At 39.8% G+C, this 13,785-nt stretch overlaps 3 protein-coding genes across 3 annotated transcripts in view; 1 reads left to right on the top strand and 2 right to left on the bottom strand.

The window, feature by feature from the left end:
- Positions 1-13,785, top strand: part of LOC124862695 (testis-expressed protein 2-like) — a 48,211-nt gene that overhangs the window by 7,422 nt on the left and 27,004 nt on the right. The window lies entirely within an intron of this gene.
- Positions 5,128-7,646, bottom strand: LOC124862715 (40S ribosomal protein S2). The gene is made up of 7 exons (XM_047356786.1): positions 7,513-7,646; positions 7,098-7,235; positions 6,936-7,025; positions 6,111-6,218; positions 5,698-6,031; positions 5,340-5,431; positions 5,128-5,252 (listed from the first exon to the last, which is right to left on the bottom strand). The coding sequence occupies exons 2-7, from the start codon at positions 7,230-7,232 to the stop codon at positions 5,172-5,174; spliced, it is 840 nt and encodes a 279-aa protein (XP_047212742.1). The 5' UTR covers positions 7,233-7,235; positions 7,513-7,646; the 3' UTR covers positions 5,128-5,171.
- On the bottom strand, positions 8,194-12,606 carry LOC124863124 (RING finger protein 151-like). The gene is made up of 4 exons (XM_047357372.1): positions 12,598-12,606; positions 9,359-9,528; positions 9,166-9,262; positions 8,194-8,797 (listed from the first exon to the last, which is right to left on the bottom strand). Exons 1-4 carry the CDS (start codon positions 12,604-12,606, stop codon positions 8,324-8,326), a joined length of 750 nt encoding a protein of 249 aa, XP_047213328.1. The 3' UTR covers positions 8,194-8,323.

Here is a 13,785-nt window from a genome sequence, read left to right as displayed (position 1 = left end):
CAAAAACTCACCAGATTTTACCCAAAATTGTTCCCCGCGTGAAATTCTTGTTCCTTAATGTTGTTGTCAGTGGGTGTGGCCAAACGGCTCAACATCGCCCCCTAAAGTGAGACAGGCCGAACCGTAAGTCGTAGAGATCTGAAATTTGGCACACAGGTAGAGCTCCTCAAACCAAGAAAAAAAGTATCTTGGGGGTATGCCCTAAAATGCACAGGAAGTCAGCCATTTTGGGTCAAAGGTCAATTTTTGCCAATTTTCACTTTTACTCACCTCGAACTTTAACGAACTCCTCCTAGGGATTTTGAGCTATCAGCTTCATATTTGGTCAATATGCAGTGAAGGCATGGGGGATTAAAAGATATCAAAATTGTGAGTTTTCGGCCATGTTTAGGGGGGCGTGGCTGGGGCACGAAAACAGTGTTCGCGCCCAAAGTGAAAAAATGCAATAACTTTACCAAAGAAATGCCAAATCACACCAAAGTTGGCATGAAGGAGGACCTTTGGGTTCCCGAAGATCCTATGGGGTCATATGCCGACAAAATCAAAGCCACGCCCCCTGGGAAAAGGAAGTCACTTTTTTTACTTGGAAAGGTGGCTATCTGCCTATCTACATTCAATACGCTTCAGACTGTGTCACGTGACTGATAACTAGTGGGTCTAACTTCGTTTGAAGAACAGTGACTTTTCATAAAAGGGCGTGGCCGTGGTGGCGCAGCGAAGTTGGACGTCACGCCATGGCCGTATGTTTCGCTCTAATTTCCACATACATCATCTGATCTGCACCAAATTCAATGTGATTGAACCTTGTCCAGTCCCCAACAGAGATCTGATGACATATTTGGTGGGCATGGCCTAATTCGTCCACAGCGCCCCCTAGAAAATAAAAAAAACACAGCCCCAAGCCATGCTTTGACCAAGGAATCTGAAATTTGGTACACATATGTAACTTGTCAGGACCTACAAAAAAATCTCTTGGAGCATTGGTCCAAACTCAACAGGAAGTCGGCCATTTTGGATTGAAGTTGCCATTTTGACCCTGTTTTGGGCGTCTCTAGCCCACATATCTGAGCGAACTCCTCCTACAGCTTTTGACTTGGAGACTTAAAAATCACTCAGTATACTCTTAAGGCATTGGGGATCAAAAGTTATCAAAAGGTTTTTGATACATGAAAGCGTGTGGGCGTGGCCACGCCTCAAAATATGACTTCTCGCCATAAAAGACGAAATTGATATAGCTCCTACAAGGAAAATCACAGACACATGAAACTTTCTGGGATTGATTCAGATGACACCCTGATCAATATTCAATGGTCAAATGCTGACATCATCGAAGCCCCGCCCCCTGAGAACAGGAAGTGTAATGTTTCACTTAGTGTGGGCCATATGTGATCTCCTTCACCTAATCAACATGAAACTGTCTCCATTGACAGATAACACAATGGTCTAACTTAGTCTCTAGTACTGACAGGTTTGGCTGGAGGGTGCCTCTAAATTACACATGCATCGTCTGATTTGCTCCAAACTGAATATGCTTGATCTTTGTCAGCACCTAAACAACTCTATTGGATTACATTGGAATTTGGATCAACGGCGCCCCCTAGGATATTTCACCTGCTCTATCTCCCTCATACATCATCGGACCCACTTGAAATGTAGTATACATGATCGTGAGTTAATGATGGACATGTTGACATGGTCAATTGATGACATCACGTTAGCCCCGCCCACTAAGAAACAAATGAGTGTAGCTTCCACGTGGAAGGTCCAATTGACTCCAAACTGAATATGGTAGATCTCTGTCAGCCCCCAAACAGCTCTATTGGATTACATTGAAATTTAGATCAACAGCGCCCCCTACGACATTTCAAGTGCTCTATCTCCCTCATACATCATTAGATCCACTTAAAATGTAATATACATCATCAGGGATCAATGCTGAACATGTTGCCACAGTCAGTTTCAGACATCATTTTAGGGCCGCCCACTAATAAACAAATGAGTGCAGCTTTCATCAGGAGGGTGAGATTTCAGCTCCATTTTTAATGCTTCTCACCAGAGCAGTACTTGGCTTCACCGAAGATTGTATGACAGCCTGCTTACACTGCACTCTACTGTTGATGTGCACAACTGAGCGGCGTGATTGTCGGTGGCGTGGAGTAGGCGATGCCAGGCTCCCGCGGTCGCTGCACAGGCCGAGTTGCGCGGAGGTGCGAGGGCCTTCAAGGCTGCTTGCAGCTTTAATTTGGATTTATTTCTAGACTTTGACTGGGACATTCTAACACTTGAATATGCTTTGATCTAAGCCATTCTATTGAGGCCCTGGATGTATGTTAAGGGTACTTCTCCTGCTGGAAGGCGGACCTGTACCCCAGTCAAAAGTCATCTGAAGTCTTTAATAGGTTTTCCTTTAGTATAATCCTGTATTCAACTTCATCCATCTTCAAATCAACTCTTACAAAGCATCCCCACATCATGGTACTATTACCACCATGTTTGTGCTGGAGATGGTGCGTTCAAGTTGATGCACAGTGTTTAAATTTGTTTTTTTAACGTGACAAAATCTGAAAAAGTTCAAGAGATATGTATGCTTTTGCAGACCAACGTATCTCAAGCCGAATCAAATACGATCTCAAGAGAGGATTAGTTAAGTTATGATGAAGAACTTATAATATAAGTTATGAGTTATGAGTTTGAGGGGAAGGTTGTTTGACGGGCAGTTTGCAGAACCGCAACACATTCAGTCTTGGTTTGCCCAAAAGAAAAAAGATAAATTGTTCTCAAAGTGCCACACGCCTCTGCAAATGTGTTTGGTAACCATGGTGTCTAACTCAAACTCAAAGTTGGAGGAATAGTTCATGAAAGTTTAACGTTTATTAAACATTCGAGACAATTGGCCACCTTATTCTCCATCTTTTAACTGATCCCTCACTCTCTCCAGGGTCCAAGTAAAACAAGGACCCCCTCTCTCAGATGATAGCGAACAACAACATTGCCACACACCTCAAGTACTCCTTTGAAGCTTTGAGACAAAACTGTGCCGCCGTCTGCAGGGGCCTATCTCCCTGTAAACTGATCAGAGTGCAGATAGTAAATGATGTTTGCCGACAGATGTATGTTTAAAGGCCGCCTGTGTTATTGAAGCTGCCAGCACTCAGAAGCAGGAAGGTGATGGTGTGATAAAGCTGACAATACAGAGGTAGAAGTCATTGAATTTTATATTTTGTTTATTTTCTATGACTAGTAGCCCTTGTGCTTTCAGAGAGGACTTTTTGGAGAGGGTCTAAGTTTACATTCTGCACTGTCTAACACATTTTTAAGCTAGTGGCACTTTGCCATTCAAACATGAGTTTGAAGGTTATTCTTTTTAATGTTGTCTTTTTTGATTCTCTATTAGTTCAGTGTGTAAAATGAGAAAATCTGAAAACAACCAAAGCAAAACAGGATGTTTTAGGTGATTTAAGGGGGAGGTGGTCATTTTGACAATGTGTCATTCTGTACTTTAAAAGTTTTGGTTGTTTAACAACTAACTTTTTCCAATACGCAACCAAAATGTCTTTCATGCTACGTATTGACCATGTGTTAATATGTACCTGCTTCAACAACTGATGATTTAAAATTATTTTATTTGACCTGATTATAATTTATTTTTACCACCCTGTCCCTGTTGAAAAAAAAAACAATCCCCACAGCATGATACTGCCACTGTTTTTCGGCTGTTTGGTGTTTATTGAATTGATTATTTTCTTCCCTTTCTTCCTTTCAAAATGTGCTGAAACTTTTATCTGTTTTTTAATTTGTTGCCATTTTGAAAATGTTTTTCTATTATGTATTTGTCTATTTTCTATTTTGACGTGTTTAACAAAACAGCTTTTGTGTTTTTGTTCATGTTTCCTGAAACTGATGCCTTTTTCAAAACTTTCTTGGTGTTTTGTGATAAATTATGTGTACTTCCCTCACAGCATATTAACTCAGTAAACTACACTTTGGAGAAAGGATGAGCACATTTATTTTTGCCTTGACACAAAACAAAACAATACGTTTTGAACTCCCAGTCTGTTCCATCTAAACATCTAAAATTAAGCAACAAGCTCCTATATAAAGGCTGTTTTTTTAAATAGCCAAACTATCCTCTGTAAACCAGTTCAGATTGTGATAAGGGAACTCGGATACCAAATGGATCAATTAGCTGGACTTGGGTTGGGCCAAATCAACACTAAAATACATCTTGATTTATTTTTCCATAATACAGAAAGTCTGGAAACCTATTCTGTTCATATGTACAGGTTTTTGTAAAAAAAAAAAAAAAAAAGTACCACTGCTAATTTCACATCACTTAACCTAACATCCACATTAACTGTACAGAGTAAGAAAAAAACAGTAAACTGGTAACTGTATGTTTAACGTCTCATTTGGCCATACATTTATTGGTCATACACAAGGCTAATAAACATTATGGCCAAATTTGATTTTCTAGTAGATGGCCTTTCAATTGTAGTTTAAGCTGCTTTTTGGCCTGATGTTTTTATGCAAATTTAACCTTTTTCTAGGCTTATTTTCAGTTTTAACCCATTTAATGTCTAGATTGAAGAGTTTTAAGTCCCATTTTTTCAAAATAAAATAAAAAATTCAGCACTACACTTCCTCATTAAACCAGCCCAGTATTCTGTCCATGAAATAGACCCATGAATCCTACTTGAAGGTGAAACACTGTCTTTATTCATGTTACCCCCCTCCTAACAGATGGGATTCTTTAATCTTACAATCAGCAGCACCACTTTTCTTTATTGCTTCAGCTATCAAAGCAATAAAACCAGGTGTTAAGAATGGGATCCATATTTCACTAACTTTTTAATAACAGTTCCTATATAAAGGGTTCCCACAAATATCCTTTCTTAAACTCATGCTTACATTTCTAGAGTAAAATGTGCTTTTTTAGTAACTCAAACCACTTATGGGTGAAATGTTTGGGATGTCACTTTAATATAAAAATCGACATAAAAGTTGAAGTCCAGAAACACACGTTTCCCCCATATTTTTCCAGACCTAGAAAACTAAATTCAAATTCCATCATCTGCCAGACTGCAAAGAAAACCTGTCCACTACACAAAAAACCCATAATGCATCAAGTGGTCTATCAGAACGTTTATTCAACAATGTTCTGTACAAAATATTTAGGAGGTAGGAGCTGGCACAGTCTGGCCCCTCTGCACAGACACCTTGGTGTGAGTCTTGGCCAGATGGTCAGTGAACTCCTGAAATAAAACAAAAAAATAAATCATTTTAATCAAACTGTTCATACATGATTTTGTTTAAGAAATCAAGGCATTTGTTGTACTGACCTGGTATGGAGACTTTGTGAAAATTGTCTCTTTCCACAAATCAGGGGTCAGGTAGCTGTAGGTCTTTGAGATGGCATCAAAGGTGGCCTTAGCTGTGGGTGATAACAATTAGTAGAAGCAAAGAAAAGGAGTAACAAACAAAACTCTTGTAGGGAGAAAGAAAAAAAAAATGTTGAATACAATAATTTTGGGAACAGCGAAGACGACTGAAACATCTTCCAGCCGTGCGATATTCGTTCTTTTCTCTCCTGATAAAGACGACAGCAGCACCACTGAGGAGGTGAAGCTGAGCAGAGCAAGGAGAAACTCAAAGACACTGTTCTGCATTCGCACTCTGAAACCCAAAGAGGAATCTTACCAAAGTTGCCGAGGGTGGCGGTGCAGCCCCTGGCAGAGGTGTAGCAGTCATCAATACCAGCCATCATGAGAAGCTTTTTGGGCACAGGGGCGGACACGATTCCAGTACCGCGGGGAGCCGGGATAAGACGCACCAGTACAGAGCCACAGCGGCCCGTCACCTTGCAGGGCACAGTGTGGGGTTTGCCAATCTTGTTACCCCAGTAACCCCTTCTGACTGGAACGATTGACAGCTTGGCCAGGATGATGGCTCCGCGGATGGCTGTGGCTACCTCCTTGGAGCACTTCACCCCCAGACCAACATGGCCGTTGTAATCACCAATGGCAACAAAGGCCTGAAGACAAAAAGGGACCACATTGAAGGGTAACCATGCAACAAAATGAGTTACACAAACATTCAGGCTCGACATTTACCTTAAACCTTGTGCGCTGACCAGCCCTAGTCTGCTTTTGGACAGGCATGATCTTAAGGACCTCATCTTTCAGACCTGAACCCAGGAAGAAGTCAATGATCTCAGACTCCTAAAAAAGAAAAACAGACATTACACTTTATCATCTGGAGTCCTACACATGTTAATGTTCAAAATCAGGTACTTTCAAGGTTCTGATTCTTAGATTTCCATGTCAACTTTAGGTCAAAATGTAGTACGATCACAAAAAAGAGGCAGCTTGAAGGGTGGACAATGACAGAGGGATTTATTAGAGTGAAAGTGATAGGATTGACCGATGTAGGGAAAGATGAGAGACCGGAGACATGGGTGGAAGGATGGAAAAAAGATGACAAATGGTAGATGAATCCATCAAAGGATGCAATTGATAGATCAACACATTGACCTCTTGAAGGAAAAGATGGACTGGGTGAACAAATGAAGGAAGGATGTAGAGATTAAGGGACATGTCCAAGGCGAGATGGACAAAGGGAAGAAAGGACAAAAACAGAACTTTTAAAATGATGGACAGCTTCATAACTTTCTAGAATAAATTCCAGCTGGGGCAGATGGAACAATAGTTATGGCACATATTAGCATTATTTTTCTAACACTGGCAGAACATTTTAGAAAGCTTGTCATGTGGATAACGTAGCACAGAATAAAATTAATTTAATCTTCTCCAGACCATGTAAGCCCTTGATTCCCCTCACAGAAATGTATATTTCTGAACAATTCGTAAATTTCACACCAAGTAGCAATCTTTACTGTCCCACTGATGTTAAACCGAGGCATCTGTTAAGCATCTTACCTTGATGGGCAGAGAGTACAGATAGATTTCCTCCAGGGTCTTGATCTTCATGTCCTTAACAAGGCGGCCCAGCTTGGTGACGGGGAACCACTACGAGGAGGAGAGAGCATTAATTTCTAAAATAAATTCAATTAAGTTTAACTTAAATAAAATAAAACCTACCTCCTTGTCTTCGGACTTGCCACCCCGAGCACCGCGGCCCCTTCCACGACCTCTGCCGCGTCCACGGCCACGACCGCGGCCACCTGCGCCAAAACCTCCGCGAAAACCTCCTCTACCACCGGCGTCGTCCGCCATTTGCTGTACATGTCAAAAATAAAATCAAACATTAGGTCAATTACTTAACAGGGATAAATTATGAGTCTAATTATGAACAGCAGACATGAGCATCGCCTCCATGTTTAGATTTCATATTTCCTTTTAAAGTATAATTTTAGCTCATATCTACCTTTAAATATCAGCAGATAAATAAGAGAAAATGTGTACGTGTTGGATTAGATGTTAAATTAACGTGTTTCGTTGAACGATGTACGAGATAATTAAAGATTTCAATACAAAAGCGGACATGTCCACTTACGTGATCAGTATGACAGGAAGAAGGCCCATGAGGAAGTTCCGCCGGGTTTTATCTGAAATATGTTATCGCGATGTTTCCGTAATGAGAGAATATGCTCTCTGCGGGCTCTTCTTCTTCTTCTTCTTTCTTTTTTTATGGCGGTTTGCAAACAACTTTTAGGTGCATTACCGCCTCCTTCCACTCTGCTGTCTCTATTGGTAGCTTCCAAATATGACACCCTCCGAATTTATGCTTTTGTATCTAATTTTAAAATTATAAAAACGTAAATTTACAAAATTGCTTTGATAAATGCTGCGAACGTGTACTTGTTCGCTTTCCAATGCCCTGCTTGGTTTGAACAATTCAAAGAAAATAATATTTTCATTATAATTATCAGTCACATTATTGGCCTTATTTTCAAGTTCCCTTTTAATAACTATTTTTTTCAAGTATAAGAATTGTCATATAATTGCAATAATATAACAATTCCTACTTTCTTTTTGATCATTCCTTACAATATACAATTATTTATATCCTATTAATTAATTAATCTTCCTGAAAATAAAATATAATTACTCCTGTATTGTTTGGCTCACAAGTGAAAGTAATCGAAAGTATTAAAGATTTTGAATTTATTATAATTGTCAATATCATTCAAGTTTCGATTTATTCTCTACTCCTCCAAGCAAGATGCGCAGACAATTCAATGTTGAATAATTTATTTAAAAATAATTAAAACTACAGTACAAAATTGTCAAATAATCATTCATTTTAAGCACATCACCTGCAGGAAACAAACACAAGCAGGAGAACACAAGAGCAATGTGCTCCCTTAACAGTTGCTGTTGCTGCTTGAAGTCCCACTGGAGCTGCTGCTGCTGCTCTCTCCAAGGTCCACCTCCTCCTCCACCTCATGCAAATCATCCATTACCTCCAGGCTTTCATATATTAATCCTATTTGCCTCCTCATGTGGGCCATGGTGCTTTGCATTCTCCTCATCTTCCTCTGTAGGGTCGTAGCAATAGCTCTGTGGTTCCTCTGCCTGGTCTCATACTCCTGCCTCAGCTGTTTGTAGCAGTTGTGCTGAGCCTGGGTGCTGTGAGTGAGTATTGTCCCACAACCCATGTGGCAGGGCTGCCGCCAATGCTCGCAGTGGCGTGCGTGGGTTTCCAGGTCCCTGCGGAGAAGCTGCGCTCTGCAGCCCTGGTACGGGCAGGGGATAAGCTCATACAGACAGCCCATGCTGTGACAGTACTGCTCTGAGAGGGTGAAGGTTTCTGTACATCCACGAATCTGGTTTTTACACTGTGACAGAGGCACATACACACAGATCTTTAATAATTAGTCAGTCAGTCAGTCATTTTCTACCGCTTATTCCATAGTGGGTCGCGGGGGAGCTGGTGCCTATCTCCAGCAGTCTATGGGCGAGAGGCAGGGTACACCCTGGATATCTTTAATAATTACATAATTCAAATTCGGCAGGGTTACTACAACTTTTATTAATTAATTAAAAGAAATTCTGGAACTAAATATTACATTTGCAATGCCAAGTTTGGTTGAGCGATTAGTCAGTCATTTGAAATTTAAAAAAACAAAACAAATACTGTTTATTCAATTAGATATTAAAGGAAACGACAGCTTACAAATACATTTAAACTAGTTACATTTCCTACCTTTATTTTCATGCGTCCAATCGATTTGCTCAGCTTGAACATGACAAAGATCAAGCTTGAATTTACTGGTTTCCTGCAGCAGGGGCAGGTCTCCTGTCTACACAAGACAAATGTCTTTTAGTCCTTATTTCTTGACTTGAAAGACAAATTAAAGTTCATTTACAGTACTGATCAGATGCACAGCATTCTGGACCTTTTTAGCCACTGTAAGATGCATTTCTTGCAGAAGATGTGGTGGCACGCACTTCTCACTGGACATCTGAAGACCCCCTGACAAATGGTGCAGATCAAATCGTAGTCTGGAGGGTCCACAAACAGCTCCACATCATAGCCCCCACTCTGTGTTGAAACGTCTGGGTCAGCCTAGATATGTGCAGTATATATATTTCAAAAGTGTATTGCAAGATAGATTTTGTTGAATATTTTTTGGTTATGGAGCAGAGGGATTTTAAGCCAAAACTGAGACAACTGAGGAGGACATTTATATATGAAACAGTGTGATTTCTGTACAGCAAATGTACACTGTGCCCCACAGTTCCCCACAACAGTTTCTTAGCATAAAAGAAGGGACAACAGCACAGAATTGTTCTGGAAAGTCATATGACCAATCCCATGATTACAAAAATAAATACTATCACAAAGCAATTTTTTTCTGGTTGTGTCACAGTAACTATTTCTGGGAAAGGTAAAAATATTTCTCAACATACCATTCTTTTGTGAATCACAGAGAAGAAAAAGGTTTTTTGTGTTTGTTGGTTTCAACAAAAACGGACTCCTGTACATTGGCTTAGTATCTTTTAGGAGCTGCCTGTGTCATTTTCAGTCAGAGTAACACTGATTGGTTAATATAAGCTAGACTGCACTTTAAAATGGATGGAGGGGAACAACACTTATGGAAAACAAATATCACCTGGGCTCCTAATGAATTTATGTTTACAATAACTGTATTCGAGTCTTCTTCAGAAAACACGATCTTTTTATAAAACCATGTTCTCATTTAAAGTTGAAATTCAAATCTTCTGTACTTTATGACTTCAAAGTTTCAAAATATCAAAATATATTATACATTACCATATAAAACTTTGTGGAAATGTGTTTATTGGCCATATAATGTAAATAATTGTGATCATTTCAAAGAGTATTTTTTAAATGTTTATTTGTTTTTCGGCTGTTTGGTGTTTATTGAATTGATTATTTTCTTCCCTTTCTTCCTTTCAAAATGTGCTGAAACTTTTATCTGTTTTTTAATTTGTTGCCATTTTGAAAATGTTTTTCTATTATGTATTTGTCTATTTTCTATTTTGACGTGTTTAACAAAACAGCTTTTGTGTTTTTGTTCATGTTTCCTGAAACTGATGCCTTTTTCAAAACTTTCTTGGTGTTTTGTGATAAATTATGTGTACTTCCCTCACAGCATATTAACTCAGTAAACTACACTTTGGAGAAAGGATGAGCACATTTATTTTTGCCTTGACACAAAACAAAACAATACGTTTTGAACTCCCAGTCTGTTCCATTGAAGCCATTCCAGTTTAATTTATAATAGCTTATTCACTCCTTGAGTCCTCAGAAAGAGGAACACAGACGTTTGGCCAGCAAATGTACAGCAATACTGAAACATGTGGAGAGCAGCCCCCTCTGTGCATGCATGAAGGCATCCTACGGAGCCTACATATTAGTATCTGATGAAATGAGCTTTTTGTATTTTTGTTATAATTTCGCATTAAAGAGCCTTATTCTTCTAACAAAGTAATCACAGCCCTGGTGTTGAGCTCAGCGAGGCTGGACAGATGTTCTGGATGAACCTGGATATGATAACATGGCGTGTGGACGCTCGATGACACGCTGCAAAACAGAAGCAGGTGCAGTTCCCGTAAACATCTCAAATTAAGCAACAAGCTCCTATATGTCCCAATTAAAACAAGATGTCCTGCCCATGAGTCAGTGTGTTTAGTCAGGCCTCGGGGCTGTCGGCCTGTGGGAGCAGGGGGAGACTCTGGAGGAGCAGCGGTTTTGATGTAATTAAAGATCCCATTTGGTTTAAAGAAGGATGAGCCCCAGAGGTCAGGGTAAGAGCGATGCTATCAGAGGATTACCACTTCCTCCTTCCTGTTTGCTTCCTCTTGGCCAAACAGCTGTGCTCCAATGCCATCCAGAAGGACTGCTCTCAGAGATAGCAAATGCTAATTACGACGCCACATCCTTTTCCTCCATCTTCATCCCTAAATCTCACATGTGGTTTCTTTTTCTTCCTTTAGTCTCTGTTTGTGAGGATATCACTCTTTCCTTTCTGAAACATTCCCACTCCCAAAGATGCCACAGAAGTAGTGTGTGTTCCAGCTGGCCACATTTACAGAAGACACAACAAAGATGCCCAATCAGTCACTTGGAAATTATTGGTTGATTAATGGGGGGGCTTGAGGTGAGGTCAGAGGCAGCATCATGACTGGAAGTGATAGTCTTGTGGGATTTGGCTCAGAAAAGGATGCACTTAAAATAAAGACTTTATTCCTCAAGTATTGCCTTCAAAGTCAGCTGAGTTGTTTTGATTGCACACCTTACAGACAAAATCATCCAAAATCAAATGCACAGACTTTGCTTTAGACATCTAAGCGTTGTTCCATATGAATGTTTGCACTTCCTGTCCTAATCCTCTGTCTGACGCCAACACTTTCATCTCTTGCTCTGATCTTCTGGCCTTTGAAACAAGCAGCCCCACATCTGCTCATCCCAGACACCTAAAAACTGCATGAAAGCCACTGAGCATGCCCACACATCCCCGCTTTGTTTGAAATTCCAGAGGCTCTCTGTATGGAAAAAACGGGATTCCTTCATGTTTGTGATGGACGCATAAGAGTTGAATATCTGGGTGTTTTCCAGATATTTTACATCTACAGCTCATCCTGAAACAGAACAATGCAGAGAAACAGCACCGTGCAGTGGAGATATGCAGCATTGTAACGTCTGCTCATAGTTTTGTTCAGTGTTTTGGTTTAAAAACATATATAAGGACAAACAAAAAGGAAAGGAAAAGGGCAGTGAAAAGTTAAGGAATTACAAATCTGGTTTGTGGCGTGCCTTGTGGCTCAGTGGCAGAGAGGAAGTAGTCCTCGACCTATCTGTTCTGGGTTTAATTCTCAACCTGGGAACATTTACTGCGTATCTTCTCTCGCTACCTTTTTCCTTCAAACTACTAATGAATAAAAGCCAAAAAGCGCCACAAAAAAACAGAAAAACTGAGAACATCAACTTGACATCTGTTATTAACTCTCAGCAAGCTACTGATATGTTTAGGAAATAGGATATCACATCATGATTGCAAAATTGCTCCGAAAAGAGGTCTAGTCTGAATAATTATGGCAAAACAAGAGAAGAGGTCCAAAACAGGAAGATGTTGCCATATATTTGATTATCTGCTTTCAGAAAAAATACCATTGGCATTACTACAAGATTGCTCATTCAAGTGTAGGGTTTTCAAGCTTATTATATGTGCAGCACCATGCAAAAGTATGAACTTGTTCACATTTTATCTACAGGTGGATCTCAATAAATCAGGACATCTTTAAAAAATTTCATTTATTTCAGTAATTCAATTGATGGATTCAATTCAGTTCAATTCAGTTTATTTATATAGCACTAATTCACAACACGTTGTCTCAAGGCACTTCACAAAAGTCAGGTACATACATTCCAATCAATCCTAACCATTGAACAGTGCAGTCAGGTTCAGCTATTTATTCAAATTGAATAAAAAGTTTTTCTATCTAAGGAAACCCAGCAGATTGCATCGAGTCAGAGATTCCTGGAGAAACTACGCTTTCTATAACTTTTATTGAAAATTACAGCTTAGACTAATAAAAACCCAAGATAAGTATAATACATGAGACCCATAAAAAGAGTTTTACATGCGTTTAATGTTACGACCATGTTATGGTCAAACAACTATGGAGCAGACAGCAATTGACACCCTTTAAGGAAGATAAGCCACAAAAGGTCAATGACATAAAAGCTGAGTGTTCATATTGTGCTGCATATTTTTGGAAAATTATGTGGAAGAAAAAAATGTGATAGAAAAAGGTGACAAAGGCATGGAAACCTGGCATGAATTGCAGCTAGAGTCGATGCCTGAAAAGCCACCAAACACGGAACAGTGGCCTACAACCATCACATTCATTGTTTTAAGCCACTCTTGAACCTTATCTTATCTGGGCTAAAGGAAAAAAGACTAGACTGGTCACAGTTCTTCAATGTCTTCTTTTTAGATGAAAGTACATTTTGCAGTTTGTTTGGAAATCAAGGTCCAAGAGTCTGGAGGAAGAGTGGAGAGGCACAGAATCCACGTTGCTTAAGGTCCAGGGAGACGTTTCCACAGTCGGTGATGATTTGGGGTGTCATCTCCTGGTGTTGGTCCACTGTATTTTATTGAACCCAATCAGCACAGCTGTCTGTCAGGCCACCTGAACACACTGCCAAAGGTAGACAAGCCTGCTTTAATGACCATGGTGTAGCTATGCCTAATTGGTCAGTAAAGTCACCCAACCTGAACCTGAGACTCCAAATGTGAGCCATGTTGTATCCACACAAAACACTTAGGAAAAAAATGACTTTGTATTCTACCTT

The sequence above is a fragment of the Girardinichthys multiradiatus genome, chromosome X (assembly GCF_021462225.1).
Source record: "Girardinichthys multiradiatus isolate DD_20200921_A chromosome X, DD_fGirMul_XY1, whole genome shotgun sequence".
Taxonomy (NCBI): domain Eukaryota; kingdom Metazoa; phylum Chordata; class Actinopteri; order Cyprinodontiformes; family Goodeidae; genus Girardinichthys; species Girardinichthys multiradiatus.
The sequence above is the reverse complement of the archived record's forward strand: the minus strand, read 5'-3'. Positions and strand labels throughout refer to the sequence as shown.

Excerpts from the sequence above, each read along its gene's own strand:
- LOC124863124 (XM_047357372.1), bottom strand. Across the intron at positions 9,263-9,358 it reads ATCTTACAGTGGCTAAAAAG|ACAGGAGACCTGCCCCTGCT; the intron begins GTCCAGAATGCT and ends TGTCTTGTGTAG. Across the intron at positions 8,798-9,165 it reads TTGGACGCATGAAAATAAAG|TGTAAAAACCAGATTCGTGG; the intron begins GTAGGAAATGTA and ends CCTCTGTCACAG.
- LOC124862715 (XM_047356786.1), bottom strand. The coding sequence starts at position 7,232 with ATGGCGGACGACGCCGGTGGTAGAGGAGGTTTTCGCGGAGGTTTTGGC. Across the intron at positions 7,026-7,097 it reads GCAAGTCCGAAGACAAGGAG|TGGTTCCCCGTCACCAAGCT; the intron begins GTAGGTTTTATT and ends TCCTCCTCGTAG. Across the intron at positions 6,032-6,110 it reads GTCAGCGCACAAGGTTTAAG|GCCTTTGTTGCCATTGGTGA; the intron begins GTAAATGTCGAG and ends TTTTGTCTTCAG.